Source organism: Haliotis rufescens, unplaced genomic scaffold (genome assembly GCF_023055435.1).
Source record: "Haliotis rufescens isolate VD_foot unplaced genomic scaffold, xgHalRufe1.0.p SCAF_2, whole genome shotgun sequence".
Lineage (NCBI taxonomy): Eukaryota > Metazoa > Mollusca > Gastropoda > Lepetellida > Haliotidae > Haliotis > Haliotis rufescens.
In genome coordinates, this window is record NW_025963890.1 from 9,233,402 (window position 1) to 9,261,054 (window position 27,653).

A 27,653-nucleotide genomic window follows, 5' to 3' on the forward strand; every position below is an offset into this window, starting at 1 on the left:
ATATTTGATTCGGGATCTGTATGATACTAAAATAAACTCGTGTTCGTCATTCCCTTATGTTTTAATCTAATCTCTAATTTGACCCCAACCCCCCTCAACCCCAAACCCCACCACCCCCTCCACCACCCCGACCACCTTCTCAAAGCTCAATCCCTCCCCAATCGCTTTCCTAGCTTCCCTCTTTCGACATCCTGCCCAAATCTTATCACGTGAAGGTGATCCCTATTTCGCTGTCTGTCTCTACTGGTTGAAGTGACGCTTCGTGAGGAAACATGGCGGCCGGCTATTCGGGGATGTTGAGGTTGATGTCGGCGGTGTTCATTGTCATCAGCTTTGCTGATGGGGCAGACACATCGGGTAAGACAAACCTAAAATGACGACGAGCCCCTTTTCAAATTGAGAAACTCAATGATAACCCAATTCAATCGTTTAAAACAGCAGGATACCTTCAGTGATTCATTAATGTAGTCATCACCGCTATTTTGCCTTTTACGACCAACAGAATCTGTTTCGTCGGATGACCGAGATAACTCTGGCTTTGACGTCTTTTATTTGCGATGAAACAAGTCGTATTAATCATACTTATTTCTCTGTATGTATATGTATATTTCAAGTATGCCAATAGATTCTACTCCTTAGGAAGCTTCACAAATGAACTTGACATGAAACGGAAGAAGTATGTACTGGTATTGTACTGAGATGTAGTTTAGTTAGGTGAAACATAGTGGCGTGAAACCTATAGATGATATTAACCTAACCAGAGCCTCGGATGGGCTGCTTTTCTCTCTAGTCATGCTAAGGGCATGATCCCCACATACGAGACTGTTGGAGAGGCAATATTCAGTCTCGCTTATCTGCAGAAACATCTTCTGCAATCATGCCTATTTCCGGGTCGGCAGATATAGGGTCTAAAAACAAGCCAGATATGAAGCAAGTTCGTCGTATTGACTTGTGCATGCCCTACACACATACACCTAAGTGATAGATATGATCCCTACACACATACACATTGCAGTGAGAGAGATGATCCCTACACATATACACCGTGCAGTGACAGAGATGATCCCTACACACATACACCTTGTACTGACAGAGATGTTCCCTACACACATACACCTTGCAGTGACAGAGATGATCCCTACACACATACACCGTGCAGTGACAGAGATGATCCCTACACACATACACCGTGCAGTGACAGAGATGATCCCTACACACATACACCTCGCAGTGACAGAGATGATCCCTACACACATACACCTTGCAGTGACAGAGATGATCCCTACACACATACACCTTGCACTGACAGAGATGATACCTACACACAAACACCTTGCAGTGACAGAGATGATCCCTACACACATACAACTTGTACTGACAGAGATGTTCCCTACACACATACACCTTGCAGTGACAGAGATGATCCCTACACACATACACCTTTCAGTGACAGAGATGATCCCTACACACATACACCACGCAGTGACAGAGATGATCCCTACACACATACACCTTGCAGTGACAGAGATGATCCCTACACACATACACCTCGCAGTGACAGAGATGATCCCTACACACATACACCTTGCAGTGACAGAGATGATCCCTACACACATACACCTTGCATTGACAGAGATGATACCTACACACAAACACCTTGCAGTGACAGAGATGATCCCTACACACATACAACTTGTACTGACAGAGATGTTCCCTACACACATACACCTTGCAGTGACAGAGATGATCCCTACACACATACACCTTTCAGTGACAGAGATGATCCCTACACACATACACCACGCAGTGACAGAGATGATCCCTACACATATACACCTTGCAGTGACAGAGATGATACCTACACACATACACCTTGCAGTGACAGAGATGATCCCTACACACATACACCTTGTACTGACAGAGATGTTCCCTACACACATACACCTTGCAGTGACAGAGATGATACCTACACACATACACCTTGCAGTGACAGAGATGATCCCTACACACATACACCTTGCAGTGACAGAGATGATCCCTACACATATACATCTCGCAGTGACAGAGATGATACCTACACACATACACCTTGCAGTGACAGGGATTATACCTACACACATACACATTGCAGTGGCAGAGATGATCCCTACACACATACACCTTGCAGTGACATAGATGATACCTACACACATACACCTTGCAGTGACAGAGATGATCCCTACACACATACACCTTGCAGTGACAGAGATGATCCCTACACACATACACCTTGTACTGACAGAGATGATCCCTACACACATACACCTTGCAGTGACAGATATGATCCCTACACACATACACCTTGCAGTGACAGAGATGATCCCTACACACATACACCGTGCAGTGACAGAGATGATACCTACACACATACACCTTGCAGTGACAGAGATGATCCCTACACACATACACCGTGCAGTGACAGAGATGATCCCTACACACATACACCTTGCAGTGACAGAGATGATCCCTACACACATACACCTTGTACTGACAGAGATGATCCCTACACACATACACCTTGTAGTGACAGAGATGATCCCTACACACATACACCTTGCAGTGACAGAGATGATACCTACACACATACACCTTGCAGTGACAGAGATGATCCCTACACACATACACCTTGCAGTGACAGAGATGATCCCTACACACATACACCTTGCAGTGACAGAGATGATCCCTACACACATACACCTTGTACTGACAGAGATGATCCCTACACACATACACATTGCAGTGACAGAGATGATCCCTACACACATACACCTTTCAGTGACAGAGATGATCCCTACACACATACACCTTGCAGTGACAGAGATGATCCCTACACACATACACCTCGCAGTGACAGAGATGATCCCTACACACATACACCGTGCAGTGACAGAGATGATCCCTACACACATACACCTTGCAGTGACAGAGATGATCCCTACACACATACACCGTGCAGTGACAGAGATGATCCCTACACACATACACCTCGCAGTGACAGAGATGATACCTACACACAGACACCTTGCAGTGACAGAGATGATCCCTACACACATACACCTTTCAGTGACAGAGATGATACCTACACACATACGACTTGCAGTGACAGAGATGATCCCTAAACAAATACACCTCGCAGTGACATAGATGATACCTACACACATACACCTTGCAGTGACAGATATGATCCCTACACACATACACCTTGCAGTGACAGAGATGATCCCTACACACATACACCTTGCAGTGACAGAGATGATCCCTACACACATACACCTCGAAGTGACAGAGATGATACCTACACACATACACCTTGCAGTGACAGATATGATCCCTACACACATACACCTTGCAGTGACAGAGATGATCCCTACACACATACACCTTGCAGTGACAGAGATGATCCCTACACACATACACCTCGAAGTGACAGAGATGATACCTACACAAAAGTTCATGGTCATTGTCGGACACTATGAAAGAGAGTTATTTTTGAAAATGAATAGATGCATTCAAGTTAATAATAAGATACAAATTGGGTCATGTTATGGGTTTTTTGCCCTTTACACCATGCCAGGGCAACAATGCCAAGTAAAATGCTTGCCTAAACAGCTAAACGGTCATGAATCTTGATATTTTGACGACGCTTTTTGGTTTTAAGCACGTGTAATTATGTTCAGATCCAAAAAATATTTCGATTTTTACACTATTATGAACATGGTTATTGGGCAAGGCACGTGTTTAGACTTGTGTTTAAGAATCTGAACATTGAATGTTTCTTCATAACATTTGACTATTATTGTGCATTAGGGAACTTCATTTCCATTTTATGAGGGAAAAATCCATTTTTATGTTTAATATGCGGTGAATCTAAACATTGTTTATCCAAACAACACCAAATCCACTTTCGGACAGAACATGTTTAACTCAGGAATACTTTCAAAGGTATCGAGGAAATTATTATTAATTGCATCAAACAACCACACTCACATACATACAACCTTACGTTTATATTGTAGCTGTCGGATGAGGTTCACTCGTGGAGGTTCAGATTCAAGAAATATCCAGAAACCTCCTCCGCCTTCGACATCATGTTTGAGGTGAAGTGCGACTTTACTAACGCCAACTCCTTGGAGATTTCTACGACCTCCAACACTGACACGTACGTGCATGCATAAACACACCGACTGACACACACGCACCCACACAAACACACACACACACATACACACACAAACACACACGTGTCGCTATATAAGTGCAAAATTCTTGAACCCCATTTCACCTCACCTTAATAGGCCTGTTCTATGATGGATTCCTTGTATTTTGTGTTTCATATGACAACTTATTTTAATGGAATCGGCGGATAATCGTGCCTGGTCATTCTCTGACGTTGACGTTTTATATTTGCTCCATAATCTGTAACTGTACTCAGTGATATGTATTTTGTACTCAATATTTAGTATTTTGTGTTTTGTTTCAAATGATAACTTATTTTATCTTTTGATACCTCGAATCTAGAAATCAGCAACATACTGGCCCCAAGGCTGAGAATATAAATATTCAAGTCGTTGAAACACCAGGGAACCTAAGTTACATGATGTATATCGAAGTGCACATGTGCAGTCTAATTATATAGAGACAATGTTTCAGTTAGATAAATGGAAACTGGCTATACTACCAGACCTTGGCTGAAAACGTTCTTTAGACCGTGGAGCATGATCTTTAATCACCTCTGTCACCGACACTGTATGATCTGTAAAATTGTTTTAATGTTCATATTTGTTTTAATAATTTTCACGTTCCCACATAGTTATATTATTTTATTTAGATACATGTATTGATGTATAGTGTGTTGGTTAAAGCACTAGCTCATGACGCTACCTTGTGTCAAGCCCATTACTGGGGTCCCCCGCCGTGATATGGCTACACTATTACTAAAGGTGGCGTACACATAAACACACCTCCTCCTACTTAAACACTGACAAGTCAGTTTTGATATCCGTCTTGTGACTATTTTGTACATGAGAAACAATACCCACCAAAATTGATGGCAAATTGAATGTTTACTGATACACGTATTTCCTTTGACCAGACCTGCCAAAAAGTCAACATCTCTCACTGAGAGCACGTTGTCCGTGAGTTTGGACATCGTCGACCCCGTCAATAACCTCCCTGTCATCACAGCAAAACTGGGCCAGCGAGTCCGTCTCCAGCTGAAGCTGAACAACGTCGAGGGTATGCTTATAATAGTCATTCACTGAACACAGTTATGCAGTTGTGACGATCATTGATAGTATCAGAGAATACAGCACTGTCATACCAGTATAACCACCTCGAGGTCGTGAAATCCTCTCTCGCTCTTTTACTATAAATGGAATATGTACTGAGCTTAAAGGCATAAAAGAAATCAAGCTTTGACTCAAAACTGGGAAACATACTTGAACAAATACGAAGACGTTTCTGTCAACAGATAGATTATATCACATTCGGAAAGACCGCATTTACTAAAAATGTCAGTTTCAGTTTCAACCGTGTTGATTTCAGAGTTCGGTGTGAACGCTATCTCTCCATACAATCGCTCCGTCGGGACACTGGACCATGGACACAACGTCGTCTTTACTGACGAACACGGGTTCGTAGACACGTCATACATCGCAATCTGTTCGTTCTGTCTGTCTACTATACATTCGCATCAAGATTGAGAGAAAGTAAAGCATAAAGGAAATTCTCGATGCTATTGACTCACTTAAACCTGGAAAATCTCCATGCCCTGACAATATCTAAGCGGATATGCTGAAGAGTTCCAAACACATTACTGTTCCATTTTTGCATTCTCTCTTTAAAGACATATTCAACAAAGGTATATTTCCGTCAACTTGGTCAAAATCTATCATTGTTCCTCTGTTTAAGAAGGGTGATACAAGCGGTCCTGATAATTATAGACCAATTTCATTGACAAGTATTTTAGGAAAAGTTTTTGCTATAGTTTTAAACAAGCGTTTAACGCTCTGGTCTAATGTTTATGATAAAATTCCAGAAAATCAGGCAGGCTTCAGGCGATCATATTCACCTATCGACCATATTTTTACACTTTATTCTATTGTACAAAAATATCTTGGATGCCGGAAACGAAAACTGTATGTTGCATTTGTGGACTTCAAAAAAACTTTTGATAGTGTAAATCGTTGTAAACTTTGGGATTGTTTGAGAAAAACGGGCGTTGGGGGTACAATGTATAAAATGTTAAAATCTATATATGCAAATGTCAAATCATGTGTTCGTCACAAAACTGGTGTCACTGATTACTTTGATTGCACTATCGGTGTGAAACAAGGCTGCATTTTAAGCCCTCTTCTTTCTTTTTCTTTATCAACGAATTGTCCCTTGAAATCCAACAAAATGGAAAACACGGTGTCAAACTTTATCCAGATATGTATGAATTGCTAATATTACTTTTCGCAGACGATGTTATACTGATTTCTGATAGTGTTAATGGGCTTCAAACACAAATAGACATATTGTTTCAGTATACCATCGCCTGGAAACTGACTGTTAATAAAGATAAAACAAAACATTTTGTTTTTAGAAAGGGGGTGTCCTCTTGCATCCAGGGAAAAATGGTATATAAATGGGCAACAAATTAATGTTGAAAAAACTTATAAATACCTTGGTGTCATTTTCCCTTTTAATCTGAAACTAAATCACCTCGTCAACGATCTTGCGCTACGAGCTAAGAGAGCCCTCATTACTTTATTTGTTGTTCTTGATTAACTCGGTGTGTCTTCCCCGTCTGTTTTCTTCAAACTTTTTGATTCTCAAGTTAAACCAATTCTGTTATATGGTTCAGAGATTTGGGGTCTCGAAAAATATCACATCTTGGAAAAAAACGATTCTTAAATGTTGGCAAATATACCCCAAATTGTATGGTGTATGGTGAATGTGGAAGACATCCCTTATATATCTGTTCTTATGTACGCGGTCTAAAATATTGGTTAAAGGTTACAGAAATGTCACCTGATCGTATTCCACGTAAATGTTATGAAATGCTGAAATACCGCGACAATGTTGGTTATATAACATGGGTCACTAAAATCAGACAACTTTTATTCCTTCATGGATTTGGATATGTTTGGATTTACCAAGGTGTTGGAGATAAGACAGCATTTCTTAGTGTATTTAAACAAGTTGCATTTGATATGTTTATCCAAGAATGGAGAGCTACATTGGAAAATAGTTCAATATACGACCTTTATAAAACATTTTAATCCTGCTTATCTCCAGAACAGTACTTAACAGAAATAACAGACAGAAAACTTAGAGTGTGTTTTACACGTTTTAGATTAGGTTTGAACAATTTAGTATGTAATACGGGTCGTTTTTCCTCAGTATTAAAAAATATGCCTTTTTGTCCTTTTGCCCCACATTTATTGAAAACGAATAACATTTTATGCTTATCTGTCCATGTTATGAATCGCTCAGAACAAAATATTTCCAAGGTTTACCCCAAAACATCAGTACACTAATCAAGCTCCTCCGTTTTGATGAAATATCTAACGAGCAACAAAAGAATACTATCCTATACATTAATTATGGTTTACAACTTCGCACTTTTGCACACACTTATTTGTCTGATGATCCTCTTGTGAAGCATGATTGTCAAGACTCATGATGAAAACAAGGCATTCCACAGTTTTCTAAAACGAGCCAAGGATGTGGGACATTATCTCAATATTGGTGTTGATTTTGTTGATGGTTCTGTACTGCTGGAAGGTACAGAAATAAGTGTTTACCATGAGGGCGTCATGGAACATGACCAATACAAAATTCTTTGGAATAAGCCCGAATACAGTCTCAGACGTATCCAGGCCAACAAACCTGATCTTGTCCTTTTTGATAAATCCAATGAAATCATTTATATCATTCAAGTTTCTGTCCCTTTTGACACTTATGTGATTGACAAGATTCAGTAAAAACATGGCAAATATGCGGACCTCGCTTTCGAAATGTCACGCTTGCATCCCAAGTACCAAGTTGTCCGACTCCCCATTATTCTCGGTGCCTTAGGTTTGGTACCTCCCAATCTGTTGGCTGACATTGGGAGAGTACCCGGGTTTGCTACCAGGAATACTGCCCTTCCGACAATCTGGGTAGCAGAAGGCTGCAGTGTTGGAGAGTCTTCTCATTCTCCGAAAAGTTCTGGGTGGGTTTGACTAGGCAGCGCTTCCTGGTAGAAGTTCCATTCGCTGTCTGGGCAGCAATGTTGATTTGTTGATGGTCCTGTTGGACGGCACAGCTTATGTGATGTGCAATTCTACCATGAATTTGAAAAACCTGATTGGTCTATCAGAGGTGTCAAATCACACTAACCACCTCTGATTGTCTCAGTTGGTTTGATGGCTGCTTGAAGCTAATATTTAAAGAAGTGCTTCTTTCTTAATCGTTTACAGTAGGCATTTTAAACCATGATATGTACAATTATAGATTGCAAAATACAGAGTTGCGGTAAATGCAATATGTGAGGTTCAGGTGTTCTTCAACTTCTTGTGAGTAGCTTATATGCAACATGTTCCACGAAGGGAGTTGTGCAAAATTGCCTGAAAGCATACACTGCTTTTGAAGATTGATGAGATTATGAATGAACGCTTTTAAATGCCATCGTCATTACTCGAGTGAGTGAGTGAGTTGGGGTTTACGCCGCTTTTAACAGTATTCCAGTCATATCGCGGCGTGTCAGTTTAATGTGGGAGGGAAGCCCGAAGTGATGCAGGTCTCGGACGTTTACCACTTCGGTGAAACCCACGAGCACGGGTATGGTGCTGACAAACCTAGGAACATAATCGGGGCGAACCGGGATTCGAATCCATAATCATAGGTTACTGGCGTGCCTAAGGGACGCAACTCTGCACAACGAATCGCGGCTTCTTAGACGACTGGGCCACCCGTGACCCCTCATGACTCGAAATATGTCGACACTGTCAATAATTGCAACATTCTTTCTTTCCAGTATACTTATATGATTTAGTATTAACTCGTTAGCTTATGAGGGTAATTTGAGCGTTGTGTCATTCAACAGATTCAAATGAAAATATGGTAGCGTATAATTCATGGATATTTGTCTCAATATAATTGATATTATGAAAGATCTTTAGGCACACACGAAGTTACATATTTTACCTTTCAACTTGAAGATCAGAAACTTTTCTATATGAAAAATAAGCAAGGGTGACTTTCCGTTAACTTGGCGATAGTTAGTAAATGATTTTAACTGCTCGTGATTTTACTTTGAACTCGTGCTGTTAGATCTATTTACTATCAGCTCTCACGACGGAGGGTGGCTGATAGGAAGAACAGGTACATTAACATGTAGTGAAACAGTGGTTCAAGATGACGGATGCCGATCAGGAGAACAGGGCCATCAACATGTAGCGAAACAGTGGTTCAAGATGACGGATGCCGATCAGGAGAACAGGGCTTTCAACATGTAGCGAAACAGTGGTTCAAGATGGCGGATGCCGATCAGGAGAACAGGGCTTTCAACATGTAGCGAAACAGTGGTTCAAGATGACGGATGCCGATCAGGAGAACAGGGCCATCAACATGTAGTGAAACAGTGGTTCAAGATGACGGATGCCGATCAGGAGAACAGGGCCATCAACATGTAGTGAAACAGTGGTTCAAGATGACGGATGCCGATAGGAAGAACAGGGCCTTCAACATGTAGCGAAACAGTTGTTCAAGATGGCGGATGCCAATAGGGAGAACAGGTACATTAACATGTAGTGAAACAGTGGTTCAAGATGACGGATGCCAATAGGGAGAACAGGGCCATCAACATGTAGTGAAACAGTTGTTCAAGATGGCGGATGCCGATAGGAAGAACAGGGCCATCAACATGTAGTGAAACAGTGGTTCAAGATGACGGATGCCGATCAGGAGAACAGGGCCTTCAACATGTAGTGAAACAGTGGTTCAAGATGGCGGATGCCGATCAGGAGAACAGGGACATCGACATGTAGTGAAACAGTGATTCAAGATGACGGATGCCGATCAGGAGAACAGGGCCTTCAACATGTAGTGAAACAGTGGTTCAAGATGGCGGATGCCGATCAGGAGAACAGGGACATCGACATGTAGTGAAACAGTGGTTCAAGATGACGGATGCCGATCAGGAGAACAGGGCCATCAACATGTAGTGAAACAGTGATTCAAGATGACGGATGCCGATCAGGAGAACAGGGCCTTCAACATGTAGTGAAACAGTGGTTCAAGATGGCGGATGCCGATCAGGAGAACAGGGACATCGACATGTAGTGAAACAGTGATTCAAGATGACGGATGCCGATCAGGAGAACAGGGCCTTCAACATGTAGTGAAACAGTGGTTCAAGATGGCGGATGCCGATCAGGAGAACAGGGACATCGACATGTAGTGAAACAGTGGTTCAAGATGACGGATGCCGATCAGGAGAACAGGGCCATCAACATGTAGTGAAACAGTGGTTCAAGATGACGGATGCCGATCAGGAGAACAGGGTCTTCAACATGTAGTGAAACAGTGGTTCAAGATGACGGATGCCGATAGGAAGAACAGGGCCATCGACATCTAGTGAAACAGTGGTTCAAGATGAGGACAGCGATGGGGAGAACAGGGCCATCGACATCTAGTGAAACAGTGGTTCAAGATGAGGACAGCGATGGGGAGAACAGGGCCATCGACATCTAGTGAAACAGTGGTTCAAGATGAGGACAGCGATGGGGAGAACAGGGCCATCGACATCTAGTGAAACAGTGGTTCAAGATGAGGACAGCGATGGGGAGAACAGGGACATCGACATCTAGTGAAACAGTGGTTCAAGATGAGGACAGCGATTGGGAGAACAGAGCCGTAAACAGATGTGGTGACAACTTCATGCATGCAGGCTAACAATGGTGATAGTGTGATGTTCCGTTGTTGTAGGTACTCAGATACAATAGACAGTGGAAAAACGAAACGTAGACGTTTTATGATACCCCATTGATGATGTGTAATCACCAGCACTGAACCCCACCATACCTACTGCCAAAGCCCTCCCTCTACTTTGTCTATGCAGATGGTGTATGTGGAGATGAGTCAAACGTGGGATTATACGCTGAGCACGCAGATGAGCAGCTTGAAGCGTTTGAATAGGAAGAACAGGGCCATCGACATCTAGTGAAACAGTGGTTCAAGATGAGGACAGCGATGGGGAGAACAGGGCCATCGACATCTAGTGAAACAGTGGTTCAAGATGAGGACAGCGATGGGGAGAACAGGGCCATCGACATCTAGTGAAACAGTGGTTCAAGATGAGGACAGCGATGGGGAGAACAGGGCCATCGACATCTAGTGAAACAGTGGTTCAAGATGAGGACAGCGATGGGGAGAACAGGGACATCGACATCTAGTGAAACAGTGGTTCAAGATGAGGACAGCGATGGGGAGAACAGGGACATCGACATCTAGTGAAACAGTGGTTCAAGATGAGGACAGCGATGGGGAGAACAGGGACATCGACATCTAGTGAAACAGTCGTTTTAAGATGAGGACAGCGATGGGGAGAACAGGGACATCGACATCTAGTGAAACAGTGGTTCAAGATGAGGACAGCGATGGGGAGAACAGGGACATCGACATCTAGTGAAACAGTGGTTCAAGATGAGGACAGCGATGGGGAGAACAGAGCCGTAAACAGATGTGGTGACAACTTCATGCATGCAGGCTAACAATGGTGATAGTGTGATGTTCCGTTGTTGTAGGTACTCAGATACAATAGACAGTGGAAAAACGAAACGTAGACGTTTTATGATACCCCATTGATGATGTGTAATCACCAGCACTGAACCCCACCATACCTACTGCCAAAGCTCTCCCTCTACTTTGTCTATGCAGATGGTGTATGTGGAGATGAGTCAAACGTGGGATTATACGCTGAGCACGCAGATGAGCAGCTTGAAGCGTTTGAATAATACTCTAACACCGGTATGTCTCTGGAGGTTGTTGGCTGTTTTCATATTTGTCCTGGGCTCTGTCATAGAGAAAAAAGACGTTTACCACTTTTGTGAAATTCATTAGTAGGTTTATGGCGGTGCCGAATCAGAAACATGCGCAGCTCTGAACAGCAAATTGCGGAGCCTAAGACGACGGGTCTGTCCCTGGCCCCGATGTCAGACAAGTACACTCTACAGATCCTAACAACCGATGTTGAGATGTGTTACCAACATAAATCCCATGCGTCACTACCCTTTTTAATTTAATCTCACACTGTACCCTAGGCTGCTGTAACTAACTTGCCACCTCCTCCCCCACCCCCCACTTCCACCACCACAATCGATTTCCTTGCGTCCCCCTTTCTACTACCTGCCAACATCTTATCACCTGAAGGTGACCCTCATCCCGGCCTTTACCTTGCTGAAGTGATGTGTCGTGGGGAAACATGGCGACAGGCAGGGCGGACGTGTTGAGGCTGTTGTCTGTGGTGATCCTTGTAATCAGTGTTGCCGATGGGGCAGATACATTGGGTAAGTCAAACCAAACTGACGAGCCCCTTTCTGATAGATCATATTGTGAAGCTCGATGATAACTCGATTCAAACGTTTTGAAACAGCAGGATACCTTCAGTATCAAGGTTGCCAGACGTGTATCTTTGCTATGAAACAGACTGTTGTATTACAAATCGTATCCATTATACCTGTTTGCCTTTATGTATATGTATATTTAGAAGTATGCCAATAGATTATAATACCACTAAGTTAGCTGCACGATGCAACGTGACGTGGCAGGGCAGAATTATGTCCTGGCATCCTACTGGACAACACATACAGTTGACGTCAAATATACTGCCGTCAAACCTTGTTGTACTATTAACGTGAACAGAGCTTTGGGTGGGCTTCTGTTCTTACTTAGTCACACGTAGGACACAAGTCTGCTATTGGTCCACAGCAATGTCTCCGCAGTTAATATGACGTTTACTTCAAAGCGTCAACGTCTGAGAATGATCAGTCTCGATTATCTCCCAGATTCTATGGGGCGTAAAAGGCAAATTAATTATATAAATTGTATAATTGGGTCACTGAAAAACAGTGATGAAACCAGGTGTTCACGAAAAGGGTAACTACGTCCTGCTTTATCGGTAAAATCCGCCAGTCACTGCAACGGCCGTGCAACAACAGAAGTGGGTGTATGAAATATAAACCGCATGTAGTAATATTCCACCTATATCACGCGGAGGTGTTACATACACTCGTTAGACATTTCCTCTGCACTATTGGAATAGCTTCACATTCCAATATCATTACCAGGGTATGAAACTCCCAAAATTTTCAGCCAGACCACAGGACCGGCTAGCTGAAATACTTGCCAGCCCTGACCAAAACCTGCCTGCCCACTATAATCATATGTTTCTCAGGATAATTTAATTAAAACTTTAAATCAAATTCATTGAACATGAAGTAATGCAAGAAAAGAAATAGCAAACACTTTTTAGGTCAGATTTGTATTTAATATGCTAGAATACATCATGTAAATAATGCTTATCATCGGGAAATATTTAGAATATTTTTACATATGAAATGTAACCCGACCGTCGGGCAGGGGGATTTGAAAATCTGGCAGCCCGAGTTGAAATAAACCCGTCTCGGACGGTCGGGCAGGCAGGTATTTCGAACACTGTCATTACCGACTGTCTCTCTAGTCAGTATGTGCTTTTCTGCGCAGGAGCGTCTCTGAGCCACCAAGGGCAGGTTTTATGCAAAGTTCCCATTTGAGGAATTGAACATAAGTGTTAAGTGTGACGTGTGCCACACCAAACATAGTTTATACAAGTGACCTGGCAATATCTCATCTGGCTAGTTGTTCCACAAGTTATGTGTTTGTACATTGTAGAGTTAGAGATACATACCAACAGCACATGGATGCGTATGCATCTTGCATCATAAAACCTACTCAGTTATGTGATAACCTCAACTAAATAGCCCATTCACGGGTCTGCTGATAATGTCTAAAAACAGGTCAGATATCAGGCAGGTTCATCGTGACTGAAGCATTCCCTTCGCATGCACCTTACAGTGACGGGGTGATCCCTGCACATGCTCTTTGTACTTCGTGAACATCCAGGTTAAAATAGGTCTTCAGCAACCCACGCGTCCTGTAAAAGGCGACTATGCTTGTCGTAAGAGGCGATTTACGGGATCGGGCTGTCAGGCTCGCTGACTTGGTTGATGCATGTCATCGTATCCCTATTGCGTGGATCGATGCTCATGATGCCACTCACTGCATTGTCTGGTCCAGATTGGTTACATACCACCGTAATAAAAATGGAATATTGAGTGCGGAGTTAAACAACAAATATACAAACAGAAAATGCTACTTGTAGAGTGATCCCTGAACAAATACACACCTTCACATTGCAGTGACAGATCATACCCCACACACATACACCTTGCAGTGATAAAGATGATCCCTTTATACATAAACCTTGCAATGACAGAGAATATGTGAGACGTGCGCGATCCCTACAGCTTGCAATGTCTTGAACACCACAGACATACACACTTGCGTTGGCAGAGGTGGTCCCTACACACATATAAAGGTTGTGTCGCTGTTATTGAAGTGACAGAGATTGTCCCAACACATATGCGCCTTGTAGTGACAGAGATGATCCTTTTTCACGTGCACTTTAAAGTGACAGAGATGATACCTACACATGTGCGCTTTACAGTGACTGAGGATCCCTACACACGTGCGCCGTACAGTGACAGTGATGATCCCTACACTCACACATGCACCTTACAGAGGCAGTGAGTGAGTGAGTGAGTATAGTTTTACGCCGCTTTTAGCAATATTCCAGTAATATCACGGCGGGGGACACCAGAAATGGGCTTCACACATTGTACCCATGTCGGGAATCGAACCCGGGTCTTCGGCGTGACGAGCGAACGCTTTAACCACTAGGCTACCCGACCGCCCCCCTTACAGAGGCAGAGCGGATCCATACACACGTGCAAATTACTTAGAGTGACAGAGATGAGGTGTTTGAAAGGCATTTAGAAGTGATACACATGAGGAAGAGAATTTATTTCAGGAACACAACGTTTCGGAGTATATGCTTACTCCTTCATCAGGTGAATGAATGTCATGAGGCAGAGAGCATATACATGTACATGTAAGGACAACACAATTAATATAATAAAAAAGGTGGAAAATATCCAAAGGTAGAAACTTACAACACCCAACAGATGATTGGCGCTGATAGGTGATTAGCGATAGACAATGGAAGCCAACACTTTACAGTAATTGGTGCTGTAACAGAGATGATCTCTCCACACATGCGCATTACAGTGACAAAGAGGATCCCTACTCATGTGCGCCTTACAGTGACAAAGGTGTTCCCTACACACATATACCTTGCTGTGAAAGAGATGATCACTACACTCGTGACAGAGATGATCCCTACACAAGTGCACCTTGCACACATGCACCTTGCAGAGACAGAGGTGATCCCTACACACGTGCACCTTGCAGAGACAGAGGTGATCCCTACACACGTGCACCTTGCAGAGACAGTGGTGATCCCTACTCACGTGCACCTTGCAGAGACAGAGGTGTACCCTTCACACGTGCACCTTGCAGAGGTGTTAACTACACACGTTCATCTTGCAAGGACAGAGGTGTTCACTACACACATGCACCTTTCAGAGACAGAGGTGTTCACTACACACGTGCACCTTTCAGAGACAGAGTTGTACCCTACACACGTGCAACTTGCATTGACTGAGGTGTTCACTACACACGTGTACCTTTAAGAGACAGAGGTGTTCACTACACACGTGTACCTTTCAGAGACAGAGGTGTTCCCTACACACGTGTACCTGTCAGTAGCGGATATGATCCCCACACAGATGCATTTTAAAGTGACAGGGGTCATTGTTGGATTACCTCCCTTTGTTGGAATGGTAACCCGGTGACTTGTTTTGCATATATATGTATATGATCTAACCAAAGGATAACCAAACAGTGTGAACATGCCAATCGTGCATTATATAATTAGGAAAGATCGTAAGTGAAAATGGGCATCACTATCGAACTATGGAGAGCGCGTATAGGAAAATTCAGACAGCCTTGGGCAATGGAAGACGCCATGTTGGATCGTACACATCATTCACGATTTGCTCGGACACCACAGGACTGAAGTACAGATTGGTGAGCACTGTACTTATTGTTGTGAGTATTGCTGTGCTTAGCACGACTTTCTGCCAAATCTGTTGCAATTTTAAACCACCATGTGAGGACATATCTGCAAACAGCGTTTTGCACGGCTTTCCCCGGGAAGATATCAACTTTGACAACTTTGAAAAGGTAAACTGAGACAACGGGTCTTAATGACTCTTTAAAGACAATCAGGTCAGATATAGAAGACCTGAAATCAGATTTTAAGCGGTTTTACATAGATGATGTTGCATCAAGGCTAAGCAAACTAGAAGAAAGACCAGGTGACGAAACGGTTTCCTGTGACAGACTAGAAGAGACTGAGCATGGAATTGTAAAACGGGAACAATATAGCATGAAACATAATGTGGTTATCTGCGGTCTGTCTTAGAATGTGAATGAAAGTATAGCAGAATGTAAACGAATTGTTAGTGATATTTTGAACATACATGCTAAAGCAGACGACGTACCTTTGACTATGTACTCCTTAGCCACAGCACAGAGAACATGTCATTAGGAAAATCGTTCACCTCGACCCATTTATTTATAGTGAGGACAAAGTTTGGGCTTTTCCTGAACATTTGACAATTGATTTGACACTCCTGAACATGATTTAAATGACAATGCCTTTACCAACGGAAGTGATGCATAGTGATGCAAGTGATGACTCATAATGCAGACACAGGTGAAGATATGTTAGAGTCTAAGGAGGAAATATTTATATTAATATTTGGGGAAATAAAATGTGATAAATGTAATAAATCCTGCGGCATTGATTATGTAATCCCAGCTTTTTTTATAAGCTGCACAAAACATTTTTGTAACATATATGGAACTTGTATCTAATATACTGTTCAGAACTGGCTACTTTCCAGCTTCATGGTGTACTTGCATAAATATTCCATTGCATAAAAGGTGATACTCACTCGACGAATAGTTAGAGAGGAATTACATTTAGTGTGTTTAGTAAGGTGTACACAGCAGTGCTAAACAATAGATTAGCTTATTGGTCCAACACTTGTGATAATATTGTGGAATCACAAGCAGCGTTTCGCAAAGGCTATAGCCCTATTGATACTATTTTTATTTTACAAGTAGTCGTCCAAAGTTACATGTCTAAAAAAAAGAGGAAAGATGTATGCAGTTTTTGTTGACTTTAAGAAAGCATCTAACCTAGTTTATAGACCTAAATTATCGAACATGTTAATAACTTATGGAATATCTTTAAAATTTATCCAAGCTTTACAATCTATATACAACTGTGTAAAAGCCTGACTCATAAAACAACTTCCCATGCTTTTGGGTATTCTATGGGACTAAGACAAGGCTGTGTTTTAAGCCCGCTCTTGTTCAATTTTTTTATATAAATGAATTTGCAATTGAAGCAGAGGCCACCTGCGGACCAGGTATCCAGTTCCACACAGAACAGTTGTTTGCAGACGATGTTAACTTGATTTCTGATATACTGTATGGGCTACATAGACGCATCGATGATTTAAAATCTTTTTGTAATTATTACCATTTGTGTGTTAATTTGGATACGACCAAGGGCAGTGTTTTTAAGAATGAGGAATTTTATCTAAGCATAAGAAATAGAAGTGTGATGGACAACCCCTTGTTTGTGGCAAAACATGTAAAAGATGCTTCATTGCAAACTGAGAAGATTCTATGCGGTGTCTTTAAATGTTGGAGCGGTCAGGTAGCCTTGTGGTCAAAGCGTTTGCTCGCCACGCTGAAAACCCGGGTTCGATTCCCGACATGGGTACAATGTGTGAAGCCCATTTCTGGTGTCCCCCGCCGTGATATTGCTGGAATATTGCTAAAAGCGGCGTAAAATCGAACTCAACTCTTTAAATGTTTGTCAATAACCATTAACATTTCATTTATTTTTCAAAAGATTAGACACAAAGATAAGTCAAATTTTACTTTATGGGCAGAAATATTTGGTGTTAATCGTGACTAATGTGAAGAAATTGAAACTGTACATGTGTTTGCCTGTCAACGCTTCCTGTGAGTAAAATCTACATCTGCCAGTCATGTTGAATGTTGAATGTTGGAGAAACCCACTATATATTTATGCCTGTATACGCCTTGTAAAATATTGGCGTAAACTTGTATATATGCCTGACTCAAGGTGTGTTAGAAAATCCTATATTGTGTTACTTAATGCTGCGCTCAATGGTAAAACAAACTGGACCTCTAAGGTTAGACAGATAGTATTATGTTCAGGATTTGGCTATTTAAGGGAACAACAGGCAGTTTCAAACGTATCAAGTTTTTTGTCAGAATTCTTTCAAAGATTAAAACCATCATGCAATCAGGATGGCACAGATTAGTTGCAGTTACCATCGCCTAAGAATTGAAGCAGGAAGATTTACTAAAGAAAAGAAAAAAGAAGATAGAAGACAAATATAATATTGTTTTGATGTGTAAAACATATGATGATCTTCGAGCCCAATTAATAGCACCAACATATTATACCTATGCTACTAGACACGGGTTTAATGTATTAATGTCGTCCACTAACGAATACACCATCAAAAGCCTATCGATGTACATAAATAAAGCAATATACGTGTAAACAAACTGGCACCCTGAGTCTCCGACTACCTGTATTATCATGGGTCTGTGGCCTACAATACTGAATGAATTTAATTGAATGTCATTGATCTTATTAATAACTATGTGAGGCATTTCAGACAAGTTCAAGTGTCCGGAGGGCTGGATGCTGCAAATTCAGTCTTGCTACAAGTGGGGCACCAGCCAGATGACGTTCTCTGATGCCCAGGATCAATGTCGTCAGTCGGAGGCCACAGTCAGAGTCATCAAGAACAAGGAAGAGAACCAACTCTTCACAGGTATAAATTAACCTACTAAGGACAGAACTCAGCGATCAGTGTCAACAAGCGTGGTTATAAATACTAACTGCTTTATAAGCTCGGAATTTGTTAATCCTCAACAATATGTAATAATATTGCCGACCAATACTGATTGACAAGGTTCTGACGGGGATGTACTTAGGCAGACATTATGTCTCGGTCTCTGACAGGATAATATAACCATTAGAGTAGGAGTTTTGTTGAAACGTAGAGTATACACATTTAATAAGTTTTAACATGTGGTGAAACTGCTATTTTGGGGCAAGGCTGTCTTTCATTGCACGTTAAACACAGCAAGAGTAACGAGTCGTTATTGAAAATGTTACTTTCTATAGTTCTTGGTCTAGTTCTATAAAACCGTCAACGCCTGAGAAAAATCAGTCTCGATTAACTCCGAAGCAGATACTGTTTGGCGTAGGAGGCAAAATAGCATTGAAAAGTATATCAATAGGTCACTGATAATCAGTGATGACACCAGGCCAGGTTCTTGTCTGCTCCTTCTTCCAAGACGTTGTCATATATTACAGTGTCCAACAGTGGAGACACTTACTGGCTCGGGATACAATGGATCAACCAGAAATGGGGGTATCAGACAAACGGAACAACCACAGTAAGTGTATGTAATACGTCAATATAGCCACACCAATATTCCAGGAGATGGTATGCATATTATTTTACAATGTATCTATATATTTACAGGACCTTACGTACACAGCATTCTCCAGTTCTAGCTACAACTTCAACAGGCCCAATTGTGCAGTATGGCAGTCTACAACGAAGGTATGGTCGGCAGAGTCTTGCACTAACAAGCATCTGTTCATCTGTCAGAAACCTCAAGGTGAGTTGGCGGACTTAGTTTGTCATTTGATACCACGGACAATATTGTATTAAAATACTTAACGATAGCGAATTCGAACTGTAAAAACTGACAGGACGCAGAAAGAATCAAATTGCGAATAATCTCGAACGGCGCGGTGTCGTTACACGCAACAATAAAGGAAATTCAACCAAATATGTATCTACAGACATGGAGTACGACAAAGCATGTTCGCTAAAACAGCCAAATAACCTTATGTTATCAAATGAATGTCATTCAGATGTCCACTTTCGTATTCATAACCAAATTGTATTCTAGACTGTGTCCCTGGTCGTTTTGGAGAGAACTGTACCAACCAGTGTCACTGCAGAGCGGATGTCTGCAAATCCACTTCCGGTATCTGCAAATATGGCTGCCAGATAGGCTGGACTGGGAAATCTTGTGATACTGGTGTGTTCAGCTGAATATCGTTTTGATTTCTCCGGGAAGATAAAGAGGCTACAGTTAATAGTGGATACATGAGGACCTTCAGTTGCGTCACTTTTACTAGTTAAAATGCATGTTCAGAAGAGCCAGTAATTTAATTTCATCAACTTCAAGAACAAAGGCGTGACGCTATCATAAAGGTTTAAATGTTGGGTATGTTTCATTCTTGCTCGTCAGTGTTCTTTATGATGATGTGAGACAATTCGTGACTATGTTATACAACGTGATAATTCAAAGTATGGAATACAAGCGTTTCCGAAAAACGATGTTGAACAGTATGAACTGTATCATTTCAGAAAAAAAGAAAGCCGAGGGTAAGTAAATTATTTTAGCTTGATAAGCCCAATGTGGAGACATAATGAATATTTGAAACATTATGAAAACAAATTGTATAATAAGCGTTATCATGATGTTAACTTTGTGGTATTTGCCAGTAAACGACTGAGGCTTTTTTTGTAGACGCGGCTCGATTACATCATGTATTTCAATGATATGCAATAATGTATCTTTCAGCCAAGTTCTACTGCTTCAAGATCCAAGCACGTAATGTGATGATGTTTCGTGTAGATCAAAGGGGGACGGTCTACCGGGATGTGTCTGCCATAGATGAGCATGGGGACACTGTTGACACTTGTAGCCGAACCGTGTATGACCACTTCGAGCCTGGAGGGACGGGGACGCTGAAGGTGACGCAAACTGCCAACAACAGTTTCACGCCTTATTGTAGAGGAAACGAGGTACATTAATCGGCTTGATCGACCAACGTGGGAAACATTTTGTTATGAAATTATTAAATGCGTGTAAGTTCCCAGTGAGACAAACATTGGCATTACTCTTTGTCTGTTACAGTATTAGTGAGTGAGTGAGTGAGTGAGTATGGTTTTACGCTGATTTTAGCAATATTCTAGCAATATCACGGCAGGGGACACCAGAAATAGGCTTCACACATTGTACCCATGTCGGGAATCGAACCCGGGTGTTCGGCGTGACGAGCGAACGCTTTAACCACTAGGCTACCCGACCGTCCCTGTTACACTATGGCAGTGCTATAATGCCAAGAAGAATTCTTGGTAAAACTGCCAAACATGCCAGCCATTAATATAGATATTCTTGTTATGGTTTGATTTTTAGCACGTGTAATTATGTTCAGATCCTAAACATGTTTCGATTACACTATTTTATTGGGCAAGGCGCATGTTTGGAATTGTGTTTTAGAATCTAAACTCATTTTGTACAGTGTATGGCGCCACATATGGTGTCATCGCTGATTTTCATATGTCCATTCATTGAATTTTTACTGCCATTTTGTCTTTTACATCAATTGGAATGTTTCAGCCTATAATCGAGACTGGCGTTGACGTTTTATTTGCTGCTTATATGTTGGTGTTAATTGATCTGATATGAGGGCTGAGTATAAAGCCCAGTATTGATTTCCAAAAAGTAACTCATTGTAGGATCATTAAAGGTTTCTTCGTAACAGTTGACTATTGTTGCGCATTTAGAAGCTTTACTTTCATTTGATCCATTTGTGTCATTAACAAATGGGAATTTCTCTTGATTCCTTTAGCAATGGTTTAAGATAAAATTATGTTCAAAGGAATCGAGGGGATTTTATGTAAATGATGACAAAGGAACATCAACAACCTTGAGTATAGGCACCCAAAACACTCAAATACACACTTAACGTTTACGTTGTAGGTGTCGAATGAGGTTCACTCCTGGAAGTTCAGATTCAGGGAGTACCCAAACACCTCCTCCGCCTACGACATCATGTTTGAGGTGAAGTGCGACTTTACTAACGCCAACTCCTTGGAGATTTCTACGACATCCAACACTGACAAGTACGTGCATGTGTACTAACATCATCAGTAACATACTAAAGTGTTCATGGAAATGAAAAAATACTGTTTTGCTGGATTAAATAATCGACACAAAGCATTACGTAGATGTCAATACGAAATAACAAAACAACTGGAAAAGTATTAGTCTGGATTAACTAGTTTTAGCTCAGTGCTCAATACAAAATGTACTTTACAGGAGGTAATTTGTAGGGATTTTTAACATTAAAAAATAAAACTAAGTCCAAATTGACATGGCAGAAACAGGCTATAGGCATTATGCAAATTACCCTTGAAAAAAGTATTCAAAACAGCAATAAAAATAACAGCTATGTTTATGTACATAATAATAATGACATGTAAGTTGTTGTTTGAGAAGGGAATATGTTACTTTTACGTTCTGATATTTTGACGACGATTCACTATCCCACAATGCCACTCACAAATCACTAACCACTGACAAATCCCATGCACGTGGGTTTCAAGCACCTGTTTTCACCTGTCGTCAAGGTGTCATAGGTCATGGACATTCACCTTGATCTACTAACACCTGGTTATGCTCAGTTTCACAATAGTCCGTTTTGTTCATATTTTTACACACTTTTACGCGTAAAAATACATAGAAACCTTTGATACGCTGTATTTGTGCCAAGGCCCAATTAGTACTAATTGAGTTGTTTGAATATTTATATATTTTGTATATTAACTGTATTTATTTAAAATATGAGATCGAAAAAACAGGTGTTTTTTTCATTTCCGTGAGTACTTTAGCATAAAGGCTGAGAAATAATTATACAACATTCGAAAAACAAATTGTGAAAGGGGTACTAGTATGAAAGAAAGTGGCAGGCCTAGGAAATCTGATTCAAGACGTTCAAACATCAGTGTGTCATTTCTTAAAGCTTAAACTCTATGCTGTATATCAATCTGACAGTGTGCGTGAATAGTCTAATTTTATCGAAATAATGACACAGTTTCTTTAAGGAACAATATAATACTAGACTTAGACTACGCTGAAAATGTTCATCAGACCGTGGAGCATTAGCTGTAGGCACCCCTGCCTGTATATTATATTTGTTTTAATTTTCATATTTTGTTCAATCTAAATTTTACACGTTCGAACACTTCACATCTCTCTCTCTCTCTCTCTCTCTCTCTCTCTCTCTCTCTCTCTCTCTCTCTCTCTCTCTCTCTCTCTCTCTCTCTCTCTCTCTCTCTCTCTCTCTCTGTGGAACTATGATGTGCCGAACCTACGGTTGTCTTGAAGTAAAAAGTATGGTCTCTGCGTATTCATACTTTATCCCTCATTTTCGGCTGTGTCCAATCCCGGACTACGAAGTAGTTACGTAGGTTCCTGAAATGTCGACACAACCGTGGTTCACTTACATGTATAGCATCACCACAGCGAAAACATGATTTTACATTTACAGACAGATATCGTTATAACAATGGCAAACATTTTGCCTCCTAAACCCTTATTCTTCAATTTAGCTCTACTTCCAGAATCGAATCCCTTTTAAAACTCAACAAAGTCTACAAACTTGTGTTTGCTGTAGGATAGATATCTCTCAATGTCTGAATACAAAGTGAATATGTGGTCAGACTTCAAGTAGTCCTTTTTAAATCCTGCTTGTGTTTCAGGGGTCACATCTCTCATGTTTTACCCCTGTGTTAATCTATTAATGATAAAAGTAAATGTTGTACCACGAATACTCGTGAGAGATTTAAACCCCGGAAATAGTCAAGATTGTTTACATTTTCATTCTTGAATACTGGAATAAAGTAATATTTCGACAGAAGGAAAACTGACAAATTGGTATGCTGTAATATACGACACCCATCTCCAACATACATTGACAAGTTTGTATCAATGAGAGAATCAATGCGAAATTGTAAAAGTAAATTATATTGCGCGCATATATTTTCTTTTACAAGACCTGCCAACAAGTCAACATCACTCACCGAGAGCACGTTGTCCGTGAGTCTGGACATCATCGACCCTGTCAATAACCTCTCTGTAACCACAGCAAAACTGGGCCAGCAAGTTCGTCTCCAGATGAAGCTGAACAACGACGAGGGTATGCTCAGAACAGACATTGACTGTTAGAAGTATCAGAGAATGCTGCAATTCCATATCCGTGTTACTTGCTCGAGGCCGTTTTATCCTCTCTCGTTTTGGCCGGAAACGGGCAAACATATTGGAACAAATACAAACACGTTTCTCTTCACCGATAGATCATATCACAAGCGGAAAGACCGTATTTACTAAAACTGTCAGTTTCAGCTCCAACCGTGTTGGTTTCAGAGTTCGGCGTGAGCGCTATCTCTCCATTCAACTGCTCTGTCGGGACACTGGACCAAAGACACGAGGTCTTCTTCACTGACGAACACGGGTACGTAGACACGTGGTACATCAGAATCTGTGCTGTCTGATTGTCTACTGCGCTTTCGTATCACAATGAGGGAAAGTAAAGTGAAGCGTATGTATATATGTAATAATAATGAGAAAAATCATCATCATGATAATAATAATATCCAGGCCAACAAACCGGATCTTGTCCTTTTTGATAAAACCAATGAAATCATTTATATTATTGAATTTTCTGTCCCTTTTGACACTTATGTGATTGGCAAGATTGAGGAATAACAAATATGCAGACCTCGCTTTCGAAATGTCATGCTTTAATCCCAAGTACCAAGTTGTCCGACTCCCCATTGTACTTGGTGCCTTAGGTTTGGTACCTCCCAATCTGTTGACTGAAATTGGGAGAGTACCCGGGTTTGCTACCAGGAATACAGCCCTTTTGACAATCTGGGTAATGCAGAAGGCTGCAGTGTTGGGGAGTCTTCACATTCTCCGAAAAGTTCTGGGTGGGTTTGACTAGGCAGCGCTTCCTGGGAGAAGTCCCATTCGCTGTCTGGGCTGGGTGTAGAGGGGGCAAGGACCCTGAGCTGATGATGAGCCGAACCAGCCTGACTGTGCCAGGATCACCCAAACCCTCTTTGCTGCATTTTTTATTTTAATTTGTAAATAATAATAATAATAATAATAATAATAATAATGCGTATTAATAACGCGCCTCATCCATGCCCTGAAGTATGATCAAAGCGCGAAATGGAAATATATATGAAGCATGTATAGTAAGTGCAGTTCTCTGTTATATATGTCTGTATCTTTTCTCTATAACGTATGATCTACATGCATGTTGTGTAGACAGAATTCTATATTCTGTGATATGTTGCTCTATCCTCTTTTGTCTGTAGGTTGTGTTTGGTATCTATCCTCTATGTTCTGGGGGCAGTCGGGTAGCCTAGTGGTTAAAGCGTTCTCTCGTCACGCCGAAGACCTGGGTTCGATTCCCGACAAGGGTACAATGTTTGAAGTCCATTTCTGGTGTCCCCCGCCGTGATATTGCTGGAATATCGCTAAAAGCGGCGTAAAATCAAACTCACTCACTCACTCCATTGTTCTGTATTCTGTTTTTTGTTCCATGTCCTCTATGTTCTGTCATCTGTGTTTTGCTATCTATACTCTATAATGTGTATTCTATCTTTTGTTACCTATACTGTCTGCTCCCTGTTCTGTGACTTATTGTCTATACTCTCTGCTCGGTGGTCTGGATTTTGTATGTTGTGTATTCTGTGGTTTGTTATCTATACTCATTGCTCTTTATTCTTTATTTTGTTATCTATAACACATGCTTATTTCTGAAGTCAGTGTCATGTGTGGAGCTGTAAAGTTTATGCTCTATATTTTGTATGCTCCACAAGCTGTGCTGTATGCCTTTTTATCGACACTCTATGCTCTGTAATTTATTTATCCTGTGTACACAATGTTATGTTTTTTGTACACTTTATCTAGTAATTTGTGTGTTGTTTCAAATGACAACTTATTTAAACTTCTGACACCGAATCCAGATGTTCTCCCAGAGATGCCCAAATTCTCTTCCTGAATAACGACGTCACGAGATGGCGCAGCGAGATGTTCGAAACATTCTCTTTTCCCGGTTATGATAAACTGTTCTTCCGGTGCCAGTACCACGTGTGCTTCACAGAGCAACAGCATTACTGCAGGGATGTAAGTACAGGGGACATTTAAACTGAAAAAAACCCGTTACATAAGTTTTGGAAAGGGTGATAATTTGACACATACTTTAACTGCATACTTATTGCACATATTTAGTTGTTATTTCTCCATGAAAGCCGTAGATTATATTTAAAGGCAGCCTCTAAGGTTCGATCGGTTTTACACTGATGTTCATAGAATTATAATCAAGTGGTAACTGTATTCGCACAAAACAATATCTGATGACATATCATGTATTTTGCGGGGGCAGAGAAGCGTCCCTTGGGCACGCCAGAAACCTATGATTGTGGGTTCGAATCCCAGTTCGCCCCGATTATGTTTCAAGGTTTGTCAGCACCATACCCGTGCTCGTGGGTTTCACCGAAGTGGTTAACGTCTGAGACTTGCATCACTTCAGGCTTTCCTCCCACATTTACTTGACACGCCGTGATGTAACTGGAATACTGTTAAAAGCGGCGTTAAACCCAACTTACTCACTCACTCACTCATGTATTTTGCCTGCAACAGATGTGTAGTCTCTCCAAGACGGGTAACTCCAGACAGCCCCACAAGAGGAGTTTAATCTTCAACCACCTGGATGAAGAGATACCGGCAAAGCTGACAACCTTGAAACTTGTGTAATTGCTGTGATTAATATTTCGTGTTGCTATGAAAACTGCGATAAATCATTTACCGTATCAAAGCATCTTGTGTTATCTCAAGTCTAGCATGAATTTGTAAAATCTGATTGGTCGAACAGAGGTTTCAAATCACACTTACCGCCTCTGATTGAATCAGCTGGACGGATACTTGTATTTAAAGGAAAACTTCTTTCTTGGTCGTTTTCGGCAGGAATTTTGAAACCATGATATGTATAATAATAGGTAACAACATGCAGAGCTCCCGTAGCTACAATTTCCACAGTACTATTGGTCACCGGAAACATGATACCAAAATAAAATTGTTCGTTACTACCGTATGGGTTTTATTCTAATCACACACTGTACCCTGTCTGTGTGTTGCTGACACTAACCGCACACCACACCCCTACCGACCTCCTAGATAGGCATGGGCGCGCCTCAGGGTGTCCAATGAAACCTGTTTCGTCGGATGTTCGAAACTGGTTACTCTCTGGTGTTGACGTTTATATTTACTATTACTGAGCTATACATTCGTTCTTAAGTAATCGCTGTTTTAAAACACCTTTATTCCTTCCTGATATAGTGACACATTGTGTATAGAAATAAGTTATGACCGTTGGGGACATCATAATTAATGCAAGATAATTATGTAAGATGTTTTAGGAT

General features: G+C 41.2%; 1 protein-coding gene and 1 long non-coding RNA gene across 2 annotated transcripts; both read left to right on the forward strand.

The window, feature by feature from the left end:
- Positions 1-256: 256 nt before the first annotated feature.
- On the forward strand, positions 257-5,808 carry LOC124136209. The gene is made up of 3 exons (XR_006861321.2): positions 257-357; positions 5,132-5,274; positions 5,584-5,808. It is a non-coding gene; the product is annotated as an uncharacterized LOC124136209 (long non-coding RNA).
- Positions 5,809-12,426: 6,618 nt separating this feature from the next.
- Positions 12,427-27,044, forward strand: LOC124136208. The gene is made up of 12 exons (XM_046502075.1): positions 12,427-12,575; positions 18,960-19,118; positions 19,667-19,749; positions 19,839-19,977; positions 20,275-20,406; positions 20,739-20,756; positions 20,956-21,179; positions 22,141-22,283; positions 24,216-24,358; positions 24,586-24,673; positions 26,199-26,358; positions 26,875-27,044. The coding sequence occupies exons 1-12, from the start codon at positions 12,491-12,493 to the stop codon at positions 26,986-26,988; spliced, it is 1,488 nt and encodes a 495-aa protein (XP_046358031.1). The 5' UTR covers positions 12,427-12,490; the 3' UTR covers positions 26,989-27,044.
- The last annotated feature ends 609 nt before the right edge of the window (positions 27,045-27,653 follow it).